We start from the raw sequence: 19,792 nt of genomic DNA, 5'->3' as shown, positions 1-19,792 counted from the left end.
GGCGGGAGCCCCACAAGCACGACAGGAAGGAGACGTAAATCCACCCGCATAACTCAAAACAGGCAAAGGGAAACGCTCGTAGGCAAAAATGCACAGGTGATAACACTAAAAGGAAACTGAGAAAACAGTCATTACGAAGTCAGGATGGTGGTTCCTTCCGAGGGGGAGGGGGAGGGAGAGGGTGGAGCTCAGGGTGACCCCGCGGGGACAGCGAGGCTCTGGTGGCGGCTTGCTTGGTAATGACCTACCGACCCAAGCAGGCGGGTCTTCTGCCCTTTCCTGCACACGGTCCCTTCTACAGTTACATACCCGTCCACAGCCTCACGACCCGCCGCCACACCTGTCCAGGGGGAGGGCGCCCTGAGGACACGCCGGGTGGGGACCGGAGCCCCCTGCCCATCCCGCCGAGGGCTCTGCCGCCTGGAAGTGGCCACAGGCTGTTGTGGCCCCTGAGTTCCAACCAGCGATAAGGACACTGCCTACACCAGCCGCTCCGAAAGTTGGATGCTGCCGGGAGGAGGCGCCCCGAGTGGCCGCTGCCCGCTGCCAGCTCTGCAGCTCCATTTCCACCCGGCCCTGTCCCCCCAGCACAAATCCTTGTCCGCCACCCACGGAGCTGCCCGACGTCCGCCTTCCCGCCAGTGGCCCAGGGGTTCAAGTCCCGGGCAAAATGCAGATGTCCTAGGCTTCCCAAGCCTCCTCTCCACGGGCCTGGAAGAGAGCCACGAACACCTCCAAGGGGACCGCGTCCCCTCCGCACCCTCCGTACTCCACCCGTGACATCTTATTTCTTAAGCTGGGTCATGGGTGTGCAAACAGTTCATTACACTACACTGTATCTATTTCTTGTGTGCCTGAAGTATTTCAAAATAAAGATTAGGAAAGCAATAAGAAGCAGGTACAGATGACAAACAGATGTTCGTGAACATTCCAAAATCTGCTCCACCTCACAAATACTAAAGGAAACGCAAGCTAAATAATGAGGTACACTCTCCCTTCAAATCAGCAAAGATTCTTTGGTGATGGAATCACACGATCGCGAGGATAAGGAGAGACGGCACACTCAGAAACTGCCCATGGGAATGTGAACTGGCATTGGGCCACCCCAATTTAAAAACAGCCAGCGGGGGGCTTCTCTGGTGGCACAGTGGTTGAGAGTCCACCTGCCGATGCAGGGGACGCGGGTTCGTGCCCCGGTCCGGGAGGATCCCACGTGCCGCGGAGCGGCTGGGCCCGTGAGCCATGGCCGCTGAGCCTGCGCGTCCGGAGCCTGTGCTCCGCAACGGGAGAGGCCACAGCGGTGAGAGGCCCACGTACCCCCCAAAAAAAAAAAAAAAAAAAAAAAAAAAAAAAAATATATATATATATATATATATATATAACTATGTACATAGGTTGATTTAAATTATGTAAGAAAAGTAATGCAACAGTAAGAAAAGAATGAAAGGCACCGAAATGTTGAAAGCAATTCTCTCTAGGCGGTGACTTTACACGTGATTTTTACTCTCTACCTAATACTTACCCTTATTTTCCAAATTTTCAATAATGAATATGTCTTATTTTCTTAAGTGGGGGGAAGTCACATTTTCAAGTACCGAGGAGCATTATTTCCGTGGTAAAACTTGGACCTTCTCCTGCCAATTAGGGCCCTAATCAGGGAAGAGCAGCCGTCTCTAGAAGGAACTAATAAGCTAATTAAGATAATGGGTAACTGAGGAGATCAAACGCTCAGACCATTTGTTAGCCAGTCACAGATGGAAACAGAGCCTTCCAGAACCATGCCAACGAGAGAGCAGTGTGGCAGAAGCAGGAACTTTCTTTAGCTGAAACCAAAGGCCCTGTGTGACTCCCCAGAGAAGCCTCGAGCCCTCCCTGGGAGAGGATCCTGGTAAACCGAGCGACACCAGCCCACCCGGCGCCCCTGCTCACAGACCCACACGGGAGGGGCCGCCGACGCCCCTTCCCGGGTCCACCTGGAGGACCAGCTTTGTCGTGAAGGTCAGCACCCCCTGTCTCTCGCCCAGAGTGAGGAGCCTCCCTGCCCAGGAGGCTGCATCCCGAGGATGCCCGACGCCCCACTGCCCTGCAGCAAAATCCCTACACTCGTGCAGGCTGGAAGAGACAGCCATGGAAACCGCTTTGAAAATTGGGCAAGAAGACAAGAGAAACTAGGAGAGAAAAGACCCGGAAAACACGTCAGTCCAGAAGACGCAGAACCTGGATAACAGACGAACCAGAAGGAACGATCCAAGGAGGGATGTGATTTTTCAGAACTGAAGAACATGTGTTTTTAGCTTAAAAGTCTGACACACAGTAGAGGTTAAAAACGCATAAGGGGGGACTTCCCTGGTGGCACAGTGGTTAAGAATCCGCCTGCCAATGCAGGAGACATAGGTTCGAGCCCTGGTCCAGGAAGATCCCACATGCCGCGGAGCAACTAAGCCCGCGCGCCACAACTACTGAGCCCGCATGCCACAACTACTGAAGCCTGCATGCCTAGAGCCCACGCTCCGCAACGAGAAGCCAAACCGCAATGAGAAGCCCCGCGCACTGCAACAAAGACCGAACACGGCCAAAAATTTAAAAACGCATAAGGGGTCAAAATACGCAAACAGCAAATTTTAATAACCTTAATAAGTTAAGAGAATATGGTCGTTATAAACAAATACGGTAACAGACACAACCATCACTTTTTACATAAAAAAACAAAAGTCTAGCAGAAAGGGTGCAAACACACCCCGAACACAACCGAACACACACTGAAAGTCTGCAGAATGAGGCAGCGTGAAGAAATTACCCGCGTCTCCAGAGGGAGGAGAGAGAGATTAAGTCCAAAGGAGTGAGAGTCCCAACACGCCCCAGCCTCTCCTGGAGGCACTGGGAGCTGAAAGGAATGGACTGAGGCCTCCAAAATTCTAGGAGAGAAAAGTATTTTCATCTAAAGCTCTATGCCCAGCTAAGCTATTAATCCAGCATTAAGGTGGAGCAAAGGTTTTTCAAGCAACTTCACCTCTCATGGACACTTTCCCAGGAGGCCACGGGAGGAGCTGGTCCACGTAAACCAGGTGTAAAGCGAGAACCAGGGGAAAGGGAGCAGAGACGGGGGTCTCCTCTGCAGAGACACCAGGGTGAGGACGGCTGAGAGCGGGCTCGAGAGCAACCAGCCTGACCTGAGCAGGCGGAAGGTGCCCAAACTGGATAAAACCAGCCACACACCTGAGCATCTTGAAAAGAGATACTGGCAGAGGATGGAGGAATGCTGAATTCGTGAAAAGTACCAAGAAAAAGGGCAAATAATACCAATAATTAATTCCAAAGAGACTGGAAGCTGGACTAGAAGGAAAGGTAATCTTTGTGTACACCAGGCCTCAGCTGTAAAAAGCTGTCTCTGGTCCTAAAAATGTAAACACTGATTACTAATCTAAACAAATTTACAACTGTCCTGAGAGGACAGGGCGAGGGAAGCTGATGTTTTCAAAGAGGGATGGTGAACAGAGCTGAATTCTCATCTTCATGGAAGGAGTCACTAGATCAGGCTCAAAATGTAAAAACCAAGCAGTAGTGGGATAAATGTGTTACTTTAAGCTGTGGAATCAAATGCCAAATAAGGAACAGTTCACAACTGAAACTGGCTCCCTCTGGGCAGGGCAAATCGGGAAGAGGGAAGGCTAGTACAGGGACCTGCTGCGTCAGCATTTTTTCTTTGTTTTGTTATTTCTAATCAGCAATGAGAAAGTATCGCTTGTAACTGTGCACGTATATATAACTGGTGAAAGTAAGTTTTTAAGCGTACATACTTTTCAACCTCCTAAACGAATGAATGAATGAATGCACGCGCTTACGGTATGTATTTCATCGACTCCTAGACACACTTTTTTGCACATTTTAACATCTCTGAACGCATCCTGCGTTCTTGTGGAGTGTCCCAGGCAGCAGCTGTCATGTGAGAACTTGGCTATTGTTCCTGGGGGGCGAGATTCTTCAATATTTCAGCCATTTAAGGGCCATTTGAAGAATGAATGAGCTCTGGTTGTCATGTGCAAACTTGCAGAATTTGGGGCAACAGCTTGAGAGAAAATCCCAGGGATAACAGTGGAGCACTTTCCAGAAATGCGGCATCAGCAATATTCTTGAGGGCGCAAAGAAGGGCACCGTGTGGGAATGTGCACAGTGACAGCTCGAGCCGAAGAGAAGACTTTGAATTTATTTCACTCCTATTTATCTTCTTGTGTGTGCGTGTGCACAGAACACTACAGATTAAAGTCCGTGTTTAAATAAATCTTCAGGTTTATTAGAGCTCTTTAGGTAAGTACAAAACTAGGAACCCCAAGCAATAATAGTAAGACATTGTGTCCTCGTTTAACTTGTACGATTTTTCATGTTAGTGGTAAGTAGGTATGGTGGTCTTACAATCAATAACATCTTTTATGTGGTGAAATACGGTATATACAGGAATATGTATTGCAAAATTGTTCTTAATGACCCCCAAATATACACAGTGCTCTGACCACACCATGGAATATTCCATAAGCCCTAGAATGAATGAATCAGAATGATAACAGATGACGTGCGGAGATTTTCAAAAGGAGTTTGTTAAGAAAAGATACAGAAAACTAAGTATGTGATCCCACTTTAAAATGATAATAACTGGGACTTCCCTGGTCACGCTGTGGTTAAGAATCCGCCTGCCGATGCAGGGGACGCGGGTTCGATCCCTGGTCCGGGAAGATCCCACATGTCACGAGGCAACTAAGCCCGTGGGCCACAACTACTGAGCCTGCGCTCTAGAGCCTCCCCACTGCAACTACTGAGCCCATACACCACAACTACTGAAGCCCCCGCGCCTAGAGCCCGAGTTCCACAGCAAGAGAAGCCACCGCAATGAGAAGCACGTACACCACAACAAAGAGTAGCCCCCGCTCACCGCAACTAGAGAAAGCCCGCGCGCAGCAACGAAGACCCAACACAGCCAAAGATAAAATGAAATTAAAAAAAAATAATTTAAGAAAAACTGACTAAAAGTTTGCATGTGTACGTGTTTACACAGATCTGTACAGGAGCATCTGAGCACAGAAAAGCTATGGAAGGTCACGGTGGGAGCAGAATTCTAAGGTGACCCCATGATCTCGGCCCCTACGGTTACTCCCATGATTAAGTACATGGGCAAGAGAGATTCTGCCGGTATAATTAAGGTAACTGAGCAGCTGATCTTAAGATACAGAGAGTACCCAGTGGGCCCAACCTGATCATGTGAGTGACTTCAAAGCAGAGAGTGTTCTCCAGCTGGTCACAGAAGAAAAGGGTCTGAACAAGGGGCTCCCCCTGCTCCGATGGGCGGGGCTACAGGAAAAGGAGCTGAGAGTGGGCTCTGGTCCACAGCTCGCAAGAAAAAGAAAGGAAACAAAACACGGAGATTCCGGTCCCACAGCCCCAAAGAACTGAATTCTGCCTTGTCAGCCAAACTTTGTGGGAAAGTTGTCTACACACAGGCTTCCTCTCTTTTCTCCTGTTCACCCTTCTGTATAAGCAGGAAACATTTCAGGCACCCAGAAGGGTATGAAGAACAAAATAATGCACCCGCTGCAGCCTGAAGAAAGGAAGCGCATCCTAGATACGGCTGAGCCTTCTCTCTCCCACCCAGAAATAACAGCTACGCCGATTTGGGGTCATAACTCCCATGTGCAGATTTATTTTTTTTCCATGTATTAAGTATGGCCAAGATATTATATACATACATAGTAAATATCTCTGAAAAATATATTTAATTTGCCATTTTTTAAAAAACTGATGAAATGGTATCATACAATATGAACACACCCACTTGCTATGTGTACCTCCAGCTCATTTGTTTTCAGTGCTGTATGGTATTCCATTGCAATATATTAAAATGGACCCATTTTTCCTGTTGGTCAATGAGCAAGTCAGTCTCCAAGACGGCCCCTAGTGACCTCCTGCTTTTCGAGCCCTTTTGTAGTCTCGTGCCACCGTGAATAGGGCCCGTTTAATCACAAAGACATGGCGGAAGTGGCAGTGTGACTTCCATGGTCAGGTCATGTAAGACACTGCGGCTTGTGCCTGGCTCTCTCAGATCACGTGCTGGGGTTAAGTCGGCCGCCATGCTGTGAGGACACTCAGTCAGCCCTATGGAGAGCTGAGGCCTCCTGCCAACAACCAGCATTAACGTGCCAGCCGACATCTCACATGTTACATCATCTCGGCATTCCAGAGATTCATCAAACTTGGTCATGACGGTTTTCATATACATTTCTGGTTTGGTTTTAGTTTTCAAAATCAATATTCATAAGTGAATTTGGCTCATAACTTTTCTTTATCATGTTTCCTTTCTCTGGTTTATGTGAAGGTGAGATTTGTTATAAAAAATGTTTCTTCTTTTTCCGTTTTCTGGAATAGTCTGATGTAAAATATTGGAATAATCTTGTCACTGAATATCAGTAAGAATTGGCCTGTACAACCTTCTAGGTTTTATGTTTTTGTGAATTTACTTTGGTTTTGGTGGGGACATTTTCAAACTACTCATGCCATTTCTTTCAAGGTTATAAGTCCATTCAGGTTTTCTGTCCTTCAGTGAGTCTGGGTAGGTTACCTTTTTCTACGAGATTGTCCATTTCGTCTAAGTTTTCAAATTTACTGCCATAAAGCTATCTATAAGATCCTTTAAATGAAAATGAAAAAAAAAAAAAAACCTACCGTATTTGTAGCTATATCCCCTTTTAAATTCCTAAGATCGCTTGTGTACCATCTTTAGTTTTCCTCGACAATCTTCCCGGTTTTGACTATTTTATTAGTCTTTTCAAAGAACCTACTCTTCACTTTGTTGATCCTCTGCACTGCACGTTTATTTTGTCTTTATTTTCTGCTCTGTATCATTTCCTTTCTTCTCTCACTGAATGTATATCCTTTCTAACCGAGTTCTGTAGGCACACAGCTCATCAACTGCCAGCCTTTACTCTTTTCTAGGGTAAGCATTTAAAGCCATAACCCTCCCCTTCTAAATACCACATTGGCTGCATCCCACAAGTTGCATTTTCATTACTGTTCAGTTCTAATTCACATTAAAGTGTCTTTTTTGATCCTGACTTATTGGGGAGTATTTGAATGTGCAAACGTATGAGTTCTGTGTAATTCGCTCTACCACTGCCTTCCAACACCCATCCTCTCCTTCTCCCATCGCATAATGGTGGGGAACGGTGGTCGTGTAACCAGCTGATACAAACTACAACTTCCGGTCTCCCTCACAGGTAGGCAGGGCCTTGTGACTAAGTTCCAGTCAGTGAAAGACGAGGGAATGTCATCTTCTAGGGACTTCCAGGAAAGCTCTATAGGAGGAGGACGCAGTCTGCAGGGACACCTTTGGCCTTGCCCCCTTCCTTCTTTCTTCCTGCCTTAAATGAAGATATGATGGCTATGATAGCAGTGGTCCCGCCACCATCCTGCACCTTGAGGTGACCTTGAGGATGGAAGGCATGGACTACAATGGTGGGGCTGAAAGTGCAGAAGCCTGGGTCCCTGGGGACCAGGAAAGCTCCCCCATCAGCCCTGAATTTACTCCCTCTGTAATGTGAGAGAAAAGCACCCTGTATGGAGTTCAGTAGTTGTTATCTGGCCAAATGCAATTCCTAACCCATAAAAAGGTCTTTAAGATATCACTTTGATGTTGGTTTCTTGATTACAAAATACTTCTCACACACACACACACACACACACGAAAGCATTTACAACTGAGACTAATAATAAAATGAACACCATTTCCTCCACCACCCAACCTGCAAAAAGTAGAACATTTCCAGTCTGCTTTCTTGCAGCTGCACCTCCCCTGCTTCTCCCCACCTCTCGCCCTTGCTATTCTGAATTTTATTTCACATTCCCTCGTTTTTCCTTTATAGTTATACCTCACTTTTTTGTCACCCTAAATTATACTGCCCTATTTTGCTTTTCTGTAAACCTTGTGTAGATTGTGCCACACTGTGTATTTTTCTGTGACTGTCTCTCTCCCCTCAACACTATGAGACACACCTACCCCGATGCATGAAGCTTTGGTCCATCTAATCTCACAGCTTTACGCTGTCTTCTGCATGAATACACTCTCTCCACTCCCCGTTCAGAGGTATGTGGGTCATTTCGAGCTTCAGGCTATTACAGAATGCTGCCGCAAACACTCCCCTACTCGTCTCCCGGTGACCCGTGGGACGGTCTTTCTAGGAAAGTGCTTCCTGACTTTTCTGATACCATGGCATGTGAGGGAAACGATGACATCCCCATGGCACGCTGGAGGTAAACTAGAGGGTGTGTAGGGTTCTGGACACGGCTGCAGCGGTGGCCCACAAACTCTGGCCACCTCAAGGGATAAAGAGACTGGTGAGGTTAAACCCACCAGTGCCCCACAGTGTGGGAGTGGAGCCCCCAGGGCAGAAGGAATGGAGCACAGGGTGTGGGCACGTCGGCCACGCTAGACAACAGCCACCTTCTCCTGAAGGGACCAGACAGCGTGTACTCCCCCCGCCTCCTCGCCAAACCTGAATATTGTTAGGCTTCATTTTTGTAAAAGAAAAATAGCTCTGTGGTCTTAAATCCTATTTTCCTCACTAACAAGATCGAGCACCTTTCCATGTTTATTGTCCATTCTTAGTTCCTCTTCTGTGAAATACCTACGCATGTCTTTTGCCAGTTTATTGGGTTGTTTCATCTTTTCAAATAGACTTTTTTCTTCATCCTTAATATAGCCTGGCTAGTAATCATTTGTTTTACGTATTATGAAATCTCCCTGCTTACAGACTGTTTTTCAATTTTCACTGTTCATTACTCAATACGATTAAGAGATTCTGTTCATCAGTCTCTTCACGGTGTGAGCTTTCTTGTGTCTTCTTTAGGAAATTCTTCTCTATGCTGTTTGTCATGGTTCCTAACTTACTGTTCTGCAGTAAGAGAACACGTTCTATGAATCAGATAACTTGAGCTATGTTGAGTCTTACTTTCTGGATCTAGCATGAGGTTATTTTTTTTTTTTTTTTACATGTCCAAGTGCTTGAGAATAACATGCATTTTCTAATTGTTGAGTGGAAGTTTCTATAACAAATGCCCAATAGATCAGGGACGACAAACGCCAGCCGGGGGGGAATGGGTGACAAATCCAGCCCTGGCCATCTGTTCACATATTGTCCAGGGCTGCTTTCACTCTACAAAGGCAGAGTTTGTATAGCCTCACAAAGCTGAAAATATTTCCTATCTGGCCCTTTACAGGAAAAGTCTGCCAAGCACTGTTGTTGTGTTCAAAACTGTTTCCCTTCTACTTGTCGTCTGCTTAGTATCAATTAATGAAAAGAGTCATTTAAAATCTTCTGTGACAGTGACGCTTTTGGCAATTTCCGTTAATCTTTGCTTTATGTTGAGGTTATTTTACTAGGTGCAAAAAAAATTAAATTGGTCCCCTTTCCTGCTGCACTATTTCTTCTCTCATTAATTCAGTGGTCCCTTTTGTCCCTAGTAATTATTTCTGCTTTGAAATGTTTGGATAACATTGTTACTGTAACAGCTTTCCATTGGCCTTTTTTCCATTCTTTATGTCTTACGTTTTGGGTGTGTCTCTCATAAATAAAGAGCATACAGCTGGGCTTAGTTTTTCCATGGACTCTTGACAATCTCCAAATTTTACTCAGGAAGCTTAGTCCATTTATTATGTATATAGTGACAGATATATTTCGTTTCATTTCCACCACCTTAGATTGTATTTTCTTTCTACACCATTTTCTCTATGCTTCCCACCTCCCCCCCCCCACCTCTTTCCTGCCTTCTTTTGGATTAAGATTTTTTAACTCCATTTTTTTTGTACCACTAGTGATATGAAGTTTTAACCTTTTCATGTTTTTTCCCTATTATAACATGAATTCTAGACTTCAAGTAAGTCGAAACGTTCATTGGTGACTTTACCCACCAGAACAACAGTATGAACATCTGAACTGTTATCATCAGATTTAAACCCCTCTGCTCGCTTCTCTCTTGCTTACTTTTATTGTGTTTTTTAATGGAGAAATACATCATCTGTTTTCAAAATAGTGCTTGAAAAATACAAGGAGTACAGATACTATAAAACAAAGCAAACTCCAGTCATGAGATACGATGCACACCATATGAAAAAAATAGTCTGATATTCAGGTAACGAAAACTAGAATTAAAAAGCTCCAACTTTCCAGCTCGGTAAAACAAGTACAGTTACACGAAACATTTAATAAACTAATTTTTCGCCAATGTGTGAACAAAATGACAAGACTAAATCTGTGCGTGGCAATTTCAAGGACACAATAGCTATTCAAAATACACAGGTACTGTACACACTTCACCTGATTTTATTGTGGTGGAAGGGGACTGCACAGGTAGTGGGAACACTGTGTATTAGGCGTCAGAAAGTCATGGTGAACAGAAAGTCTCAATTACTGCACAGCCCACAACAGAAATGACTATATTCCAACTTTGGGGGAAATTATTTAAAAGGATAGGGAAAGGGTTTAAGAAGCTGCAGTTTAACATGAAAAACGCACACGTGGTAGAAAGGAACACTGTTGGGGGATAGGAAGAATCAGCATCAGGCTATTTGGAAAACCTGTTAGGTTTGCTGTGTCCAGATTAAGAAAGACTGTTTTCATTCACCTACAACTGTTGAGAAACATGAATGTTCTGCTGCTAATTATGAGCTGTCTTTTTTGTTTTTTTTAAAGAAAGGTTATTATTTCAAATCTTTTGCAGGATAAAACAAAAGAGTAGAAAGCTGACTAGATGTCAAGTGCTTGCTAGAAATTTCTGATGTTTCTACATGTAAGTTTTACTGATGAATTTTAGGAAGTCATTTACAAATAAAAATTGGTTTAAAATTCTGGAGAAAATGCTTTTTTGCTTACACGTTTAAATTAGAAATTAACTTTACTATAAGCAGGGATTCTGTGGAGTATACAAATCTTCTCTTATGTGGAGACCAAATGACCATCCAAGATGGATAACATGCTTCACGGGAATTACTTTCAGTAAAGCTTTACTAAAATATTAGCCATGTGGCCACAGGACTGTTGGTTTCACATCATGGTTAAGAAAATACTAGCATACTGAGTTTTCTGTGAAACGATATACAAGCATACCTTGTGCACACAAGCAAAGAGAAGGCGGTGGGGGCAGGGGACACAAAAAGCTCTTTTTCTTTTAGGGCAAATGATTAAGGACAAGAGAATATGGAGCTCTGTTAGCTCAGGACAGTATCTGCTGTTTGGCGGCTGACTGTATGCACTCTGAAACAGTTCTTCAGATAAAACCAATCATTTCTTGATCCCGTCCCATCAAAACCAAACACTTACTAATTACTGTTTCAATGCCAAATATATACCCTAAGAGTTGACATTTCATTTTAAAGGGTTACAGCTCTCACAGGGACAGAGCTAGATGTACTTTATGCTTTTTCTGAAGTACAGTACACCACTGCACAATGGGAACCAATCTGAAGATTAATAATGAAGAACATCATTCAGGAAAAATCTGAAATTCATCAAGCTGAAAAATCTAAAATTTGTTCTACTGTCTAATAAAAATATAAAGTGCATCACCAGCATGGAATTCTGATACTAGTTTGTACTGCAAACTTTCCCCAACAATGCATCCAACATCAATCCAGTCCCAATGTCAGTCATGGGTACAAACATAGCTGGAGGGTTTTTTTCTCTCTTTTTCCTCTTCAAGGGCAGGAGTCCTTCGAAATAGTTAGTGTTTAACTGTGGCTGACACATAAATAATCTGACACGTTAATTAACAGTACTTCTGGCTTCACATACTAACCTGGACTTCTGATTAAGATAAGCCCAATAAAGGAAGTCATCAAATAAGCCTAACAAAGCTATTCTGAACCATGTCTAGTTTGGTGCCCTTCGTCCTCCTTTAGCATTTGAAGACAGCAGGCTGAGTTGGCAGACGCTGCTTACAGACCCTTGAGATCGTTCTTCTTAGTTCAATCTGTTTTACTGAATTCTTGATAATAGGAATAAGATTTGCAGGGAGAGCAGGGATACTGAGAAGGTCTGCACTGGATGTTCCCCATGAGGCCAACAGAGAAGCTGCTGTCTGAATAGTTTCCAATTGAGTCGCACCTGTTTCTTTATGAGACCGTTCCTCTTCTGTTTTGGTTTCCTTGGTCCTTTCTTCTTTGTGACGTGACAATGTCCTCTAGACTCCTATGATAGGGTTAGCTATGTTTGCTGCTGTGCTCCCTGAAGGCCTGGGTGGATGGTTGACCAGAGGTGTTGAGGAAACAACTCTGGTGACCATGGGCTTCGGCGGTGGAGAAATAGTTGGTTGTGGGGCAGTCTGAGGGACGCTTCCGCTGGACGCGCCCCCCGGGCTGTCGCTGGGATTTGCTTGTTGTAAGGAAACTTCAGGAACCTGTACGCTGGTCACAGATGCTGCCATCACAGCCGGGGCAGGAATGCTTCTGCCCTGAGCGCTGCCAGTCACTGGGCCAGTCTTCATAGAGCCAGGAAGTGAAGACACAGACGTGCTGTCTTCACTGTCTACAGACAAGTCGAGGCTGCCGTCATCCAAAGCTGTCCATCTGACACCTTCCATCGAGTGTGTTTTCTTTTTCTGAAGCACGTGACCAGGTAGTAGTTGATGAAGTTCCTTTCTTCTCAAATGCATTGCAGCAATTTTCATATCCATCTCAAACATCTTACTATTTATCGCTTGCCTATAAACTGTATCTGTGAAAGACTGGATATCATAGGTGAGATCAATACTGAGAATGTCAGAGTTTTCTGGCTTTTTTAACACTAACCCAATCACCCACATTGTACGAAATTCTTCCCTGTCAGGATTTTCCTTGGGTGCTGGAAACGACTGAGGATTCACATGTGCCAGTGTAATAAATTCATTCTTCTCCAAGCTTCCAACCAGGATTCGGATTTTTGATTCCACCAAGCCCACCCATTCTAGATGTTGTTTTTCTGTTGGCGCACTTGCTAGAAGTACAATATAATGCTTGTACTTTTGAAAGAAGCTGGGAGCTTCAAAAAGTTTGGACCACTCTGCCTTACTCAGCAAAATCTCATGTGTAATAGCAAGCCCTTGCTTAAACTCCTCAATCATGACCATCCTTGTTGAAACAGACACGTTGTACGTGGAGTTCTGCTGTGGGTATGCTGGTGTAATTATAGGCATGAGATGGTACCTATCGCTGGGATTTACTCTTGGGTCCCAGACAGGCAAATTAAGATTCCGTTCTTCAGGCTCTTTCAGTAGCACTGGATTTGGCCATTCCCATTCAGAAAACACCAAGAAAAATTTACGTACAAGAGTTGATGCTATCGCATTTGGATAAAGCTGGCAAGTTCTTGCTACTAGCATCGCCCAGGAAACACCTCCTAGGAAACCTAATATATTGGAATAGATATTGTGGCATTTGGCCCACAACTTGATGGCTCTCAGAGTTAATCTGAAGTTGTCAATGTTTGGTACCAGATGTAAAATCTCATCAGTTACCCGGCAACCATTAAGACTTCTTATGCACCTAATATCTAAGTTTTTAAGCAGACTGTCATCTCTTAGGTCCAAATCTTCCGGAATAGTCTGCAGTGCTAATCTTGCGAACAAAATATCAATCTCTATCCCATCAAAACACAGTTTGATAACTGGTACAAATGCCTCTTCAACAGCCCTTAAATCCTTTACTTCTTCGTGTAGTTTCAATTTACCATAGAAGGAGGTGAAAAAGTCGCTTCGATCAACATGTCTTGGTGCCACGCACAACGCGTCGATATCGGCACCTTTCGTATGCACCCCTAATCTATAAGAACCGAATGTAAAGATTTTCCCTCCAACGTTTTCTAATACAGCTTGTGGAAGACTCTTGCTTTCACTGATTTCTCGTATCCATTCCTTTACCAGGTTATTTAATTTCTCCAAAATTAAAATCCTGCGCTGTAGTTCCTCTTCCTCTTCAAAAACCCCAAAGGGCTTCAGGGTTTCAATTAATTTCTGGGTAAGTATGCAGTCAGTCTCCCTGGGGGGTGCTAAACTGATGGGGGAGGAGACGCCATAGTGCTTGGGCGGCGGCGGGGTCTGTTGTGATCCCGGGGTGGTCACCGGAAACGGCATCATCTCTAGCGCTGGCCCCGCCACGCCGCGTCCCCCGCCACCGCGACCTCCGCGGCCGCCCGAGTCATGATCCGCTGAGGCGGGAGGGGCGGGGCTCCTACCAGCCCAGGTCCGACCCGCTCCCGCTCCGCTCCCGCCGCTTCAAGCGCCTCTCCGCCGTCCCCTCGGCCCCAACATGGCGCCGAGGCCCTATCTGCTGCGTTCTAGAACGCCCACGCACGCCACGCCGCGCGCCACGCACAGCGCGCACCACGCGCGCCACGCGTGCCACGGCGCATGCGCGCGCGCAGAGCCTCACGGGGGCTGTAGTTTCCAGGTCTCCGGCGCGGCTTCTGGCCGGTGGGGGCCGGCACGGCTGCGCCCCGGGGTTCGGCCCTGTTATAGCTGTTTTAGACGTTTGCCCAGACCTACCGTCCAACTCCTTGCTCGCCATTCTCTACACCCCGGGTCTCCTTCCTCTCCAGTGGCATCTTCAGGTGGCCTTTGCCCTCTGGCCCATCCTTTGGAATCCCTCTATGGCAGGGTCCGTTGGTGGGAAGCAGCTCCGTGGCATCCTCCGTGGCCCGGCGCCTGGGTGGTGGGGCAGCCAGGACCGCAACTCTGGGTTCTCAGTCCTGTTCTCTCCAGCTTTGAAGGCCCCATCGGCTGACCTCTGGTTTCTGCGGTTCCGGGTGGGGAGCCTGCTGCTCGCCTGTCTTTTCTTCTCGGCGACTGTAAAAATCTCTGAAGTGTCCTGCAGTATCACCACTAGGCAGCAAGGGGTAAACTTTTCGTTTATCTTACAGAGGAAGCACTGTGATTCCTGAATCGGAAGACTGCTGCTTTTCATCCCATGCTCCCGGATGACTCTCAGGTATGTCCGTGGAGTATGTCCTCACCCCATTCTCTTGATCCTCTTCACGTGGACATGTGACAGACCTTCTCATCCCGTTCCCCGTGTCTCTCAACCCACGTTTCTGTCTGCGTGATGCCAGGTCTACCTCGTCCTCTAATTCTCTTCAGTTATAGTTAGTCTGCTGTTTAAGCCATCGCTGAAGTAACCATTTACAAACTTGCATTTTTATTACTAAAAGCATTATCTTGTTCTTTTCCAAATCTTCCTTGCCTTTTGGGATGACATTCTGTTCTTTCCTGTTTTCTTTCTACCTTTTATTTCATTAAACATTTTAAAAATACTTACTCAATCTTTTATATCTAATGGTTCCAATTCCTAAGTTCTTGAGAACCTGATTCTACAGTTTGTTTTCTACTGACTCTTTTCAGGAAGCATCACTTCAAGTGTCTCGTCATTTTGGACTGTTAGCTCGTCTCTGGCCAGGCTTGGGATGCCTGTGTAGATGTCCTTCCAGAGAGGATTTACTTTGTTTCTGTCCGATGTCCTTGTACACTATCAAATTACGTACACAGTAATTTAATTTCTTATCCAGTGATTATCCAGATCACTTAAGTAGTGCAATTTTGAACCCCAGACACCTGAGAGGAGAGGTGATTTCCAATTCTAGGAATGAGTAGTTTTTCCCACCCAGAGCCCAGGTCAAGAGAGATAATAACTCTCTGTCATCTCCTTTCACCAGGTAGCAGATTCTTCCTATTCTGTCTTTTCATTCAGTGTGTCACCCTTTACAGTTTCCCAATATATGTGAGGGTCTCAGTCCCAACTTTCTACTTCCTGAGGTCCCAAGGCTCTGTGTCTCTTTCTTAGACAGCTATTAAACTTAAATTTCTTGGTTATAAAGACTGGCAAGAGCCTGTGGGGCAATGGTAGCTTCATAATCAGCTAAGATTCTAACGTTTCAAGGTCCTCATTTTGTTCTGTTTTGTTTTTTCACCCTTAGAGATTACTTTACTTTGGGGGGATATTCAGCTGTGCATCTAAAAGGAGAATTGTTATAGTTCAGCCAGCACTTCCAGGTACTTTATATAGAAAGATCTTCTAGAATAATTAATCCCACATATTGCCAGTACCAATTTCTCAACCTATTTCAACATAGTTTTGCATGCTTAACATTCCAGCAGCACAGCTATCAGTAAGGTATTTGGTGACCTCCATGTTGCTCAATCCAATGATCTGCACCTTTTTGACCTACAGTAGCCTCACGTTGGCCTCCACGGCACCACACTCTTTTGTTGTCTTGTACATCTCTGGCCTCCCCTTGGTCTCATTTGTTCCTCCATTACTTTGCCTCTACAGTTGGAGTTCTTCCAGTTTCCATATTAAGCCCTCAACTCTTCTCATTGTATATACATTTACTACCGGGTCATCTATCAGTTTTCACAGCTTAAATATCACCTATTAACAGCTTAATGTAAGTTTACTCTTCCGAGCTCCAGATCCATATCATCTGACATCCCACGTGCCACCTCCGTTTGGATGTCTCAAACTCAACAGTCTAAAGAGAACTCTTACTCTTCCCTCCATAACTTCTTTCTCTCTCGGTGGTCACCACTTTGGTAAATGGCGTCTCCATCTACACAACTGCTCATGTCAGAAACCTGGGAGTCATTCTGGACACACCCCCCACTCTTTCTCATCTTCAACATCTAGTTCATTTACAAATATCGATGATTCTACCTCCAGAATACGTTTGGGATTCATCAACTTCTCTCTACCTGCTTCCCCATAACTCGTCCAAGCTACCATCAATTTTCACCTAGACTCCTACAATAAATTCATCTATTACTGACTTTTCAAAGTACTTTTTACCCAGTAGCCACAGTGGTCTTTTAACCCCTTCAGTGGCCTCTTATTAGTCTAAAGCCCAAAATACCTAACAACCCCCGACCGTCTCTCCAGCTTCACCTCCCACAATCTCCCCCACCCTCCAGCCACATTGTCTTCCGGTGCCTTGCATTTATTTCATTCTCTCTCATCTCTGGGTCTTTGCACAATGCTGTTCCCTCTGCCCAGAAAGCTCTTCCTGCACCACTTACTGTCTACCGCTCTTCACCTGCTTAGTTCTGTCAACTTTGAGATTGGCTTAAATTTCATCTCCTCACAGAGAATTTCCCTAACCTCCCTGCTAAATTAGCACCTGTACTTTTCTTTCATAGAACATATCACAATTTGTAAGTCTCCGTTTTTCGAGTGCTTGTTTCTTTGTCTTTATTTGCTATATACGTGATCAGTACCTGGTCAAGTACCTACCATAGCAGCACTCAACAAATGTCTGCTGACAAATAAATAAATGAATAAGCACAACGAAGAAAATTCTTTCACCTTCAAATCACTGGCTAATCAATACCCAAAAGACCCATCTCTTGAGTTTTAGTTTAGGCAGAGGGACAGTTTCAAAGCCACACACCGTGACTCTGGGGAAATCACTTCACGACTCGGTTCACGCTGCTCGCGTCCGTCGGCTGCAGGGAGTTTCTCCGGCTGCGTGACTCCAGCACCTCACTCTCCTGCAGCTCCTTTTGATTTTAACATATTCTCAGGGGAGATTTTCGAGGGTTGGGGGCTCATACCCAATGCTTAAGGATGTGGAAGGGCCACACAAGAAAGCACGCCAGTGTCGTGGCAGCCTTTCTGGAGAAGCTGCCGTCCCGCAGTGCTTACTAAGAAATGAAACAGACGTATCTATAATCCAGAAACTCCATTCCCTGGAGATGACCCCCCCAGAGAACTCTGCACAGGCCCTCGAGAGGGTCATCATGCCATTGTCTGTAGTACGACGGAGCTGGATGCAACCTGAGAGCCCATGATTAGGAGAATGGATCATGGGATATACGCAAGTGACGGGAAACTACGTCTCCAGAAAAAGCAAGGAGCTGGATTCACATGCAGCACCGTGGGTAGAGCTAAACCTTAGCTGTAGAATGTTCTTAGTTAAAAACAAAGCGTCAACTTTGATACAGTCAAATGCATCTACCTTTCCCCTGTGTTTTGCATCTCTGAAGCCTTATTTATGAAATCCTTCTTCTGGCTGTAACTTCACCTCTGACTTGCAGGTTTTCAATGCATTTGGAATAAGGATCCAACCTGACTTTTCCTTCCCTGCAGTGTCCACCCTGGCCATACTTTGGCCAATTCCTACTATGTTTTGTGTCTTTCAAACATTTTACGCCAGTTCTGATCTCCCCGTGTTTAGCACTGAGCCTCTGGAGGTTCCTTGGCCAGAAGTCTCCCGAGGGAGGATGGGGTGCTGCCAGCCAGGCCCCAGGTGGGCAACACCAGGCTCGGGAGAGCAGGGCTGCTAGGCCTCCTTCCGACGCCGCGCTTCTACATGAAACTGAAAACTATGAATTTTTTTTTTTATGAAACTGGCTATTAGCAGCTAACCATTCAACTTTATGTTCTCTTTAAATTGAAAGTCCTCAAAGATGTCTTTTAAGTGCAAATAGTTTTCTAGTTTTAGACTGATGGAAAAAGTTGGGCATTGTTTTGTTTCCCCCAAACTACATAAAATAAACATTTCCCTCAATGACTGCATCGCTGAGAATATGCCCAGAGGAAGCCTCACTCAACAGGCAGCTGCTCTTCAATAAAAGGAGAAGAGAATCCAGGCCGCCTTGTTCATCGTGAGATAAGTGTTATTAAAAATCAGATTCGAGGCGGGAGGAGAAAAACATCCAAAGAAAACAGCACAGAGAGGTCGGGGGACTCAAGGGGACAGAATCCGCGGCGCACAACCAGCAGATGGAGACAGCAGAGGCTTCGTGAGGCGCCTGAACATCCCCGTTTAGTCGGGGCTCAGGCCCATCTGCCCGTCTGTGGATGACGGCAAACACACCCAAAGTCAGGCACTCAGACGACACGCCTGCCACCACTCCAGCCGGCCTTGGAAGAGAAGGGAGGCTGGCAGGTCACACTGTCGGCGCCAGAGCAGCGCACTCCTCACTCAAGCCCCCACCTGCAGTAGTGGGCAGCCATGCCGTCTGCACGCCACTCCCACCTGCCCTCCCCCCACCCCACCCCCAACCCCCCCCCCCCCCCGCAAAGAAAACCAGTTCCAACCCTGGAGTCTTGGCGCACCCGGAAGCCGAGACTCACAGAGGAGCTTGCTCTTCTAATTTGCATCCACCCTTAAACAGGTGTTTAATGAGCACCTACTGTATGCCAGACCACACAGACATTGAAGGGCAATTTGTGACGAGCCCAGTGCTGATGCAGAGATGTCCCTGCAGAGAGAACCTCAAGCCTCGGTGGCTTTTAGAAACCCTCTAGCCTTGTCTCCTCGGAAGAGGGCACCGAGAGCCAAGGAGGCCCTGCCTTCCAGCATCGTCAGCCTCTGCGGGCCGGGGTAGGCCACCCAGGAAGGCGTCCACTGGCACAGAAAGAAGCTCGCACTTCCCCTCCTCAAGGCACCCAAGTCCCTCAGACGGCGCCCCCATGACAGCCAGCCTGGGCTGACGGTCCAGGTCCTGGGGCACAAGGCCACCGGCCCCTATGGGAGGCGCAGGGCGTGGCCAACAGACTGAGTTCCTCCAAAGGGTCCAGGCCACCGGGTCCAAATCAGTGGTTCCCAGCTGAGGGCGAGCTTGCCCCCAGGACACTCAGCAAGGCCCAGAGGCGGCCAGGCCTGGGACGCGGCTAATGTCCTGCAAGGCACAGGGCGGTCCCCTACAGCGAGGAACTGCTGGCCCAAAGTGTGACGGGACTGAGGCTGAGAATCCAGCTTACAAGCTCTGTCCATCCTGGGAACACAAATAA

At 46.2% G+C, this 19,792-nt stretch overlaps 2 protein-coding genes across 2 annotated transcripts in view; both read right to left on the bottom strand.

The window, feature by feature from the left end:
• Positions 1-19,792, bottom strand: part of RADIL (Rap associating with DIL domain) — a 61,258-nt gene that overhangs the window by 33,309 nt on the left and 8,157 nt on the right. The window lies entirely within an intron of this gene.
• Positions 9,993-14,295, bottom strand: PAPOLB (poly(A) polymerase beta). The gene is given in 2 exon segments (XM_060033210.1): positions 9,993-12,278; positions 12,280-14,295. Coding segments are annotated over 2 exon segments (1,905 nt in total). The 5' UTR covers positions 14,146-14,295; the 3' UTR covers positions 9,993-12,239.

The sequence above is a fragment of the Delphinus delphis genome, chromosome 15 (genome assembly GCF_949987515.2).
Source record: "Delphinus delphis chromosome 15, mDelDel1.2, whole genome shotgun sequence".
NCBI lineage: Eukaryota > Metazoa > Chordata > Mammalia > Artiodactyla > Delphinidae > Delphinus > Delphinus delphis.
Note: the sequence above shows the minus strand (reverse complement) of the source record. Positions and strands in the feature narration are given on the sequence as shown.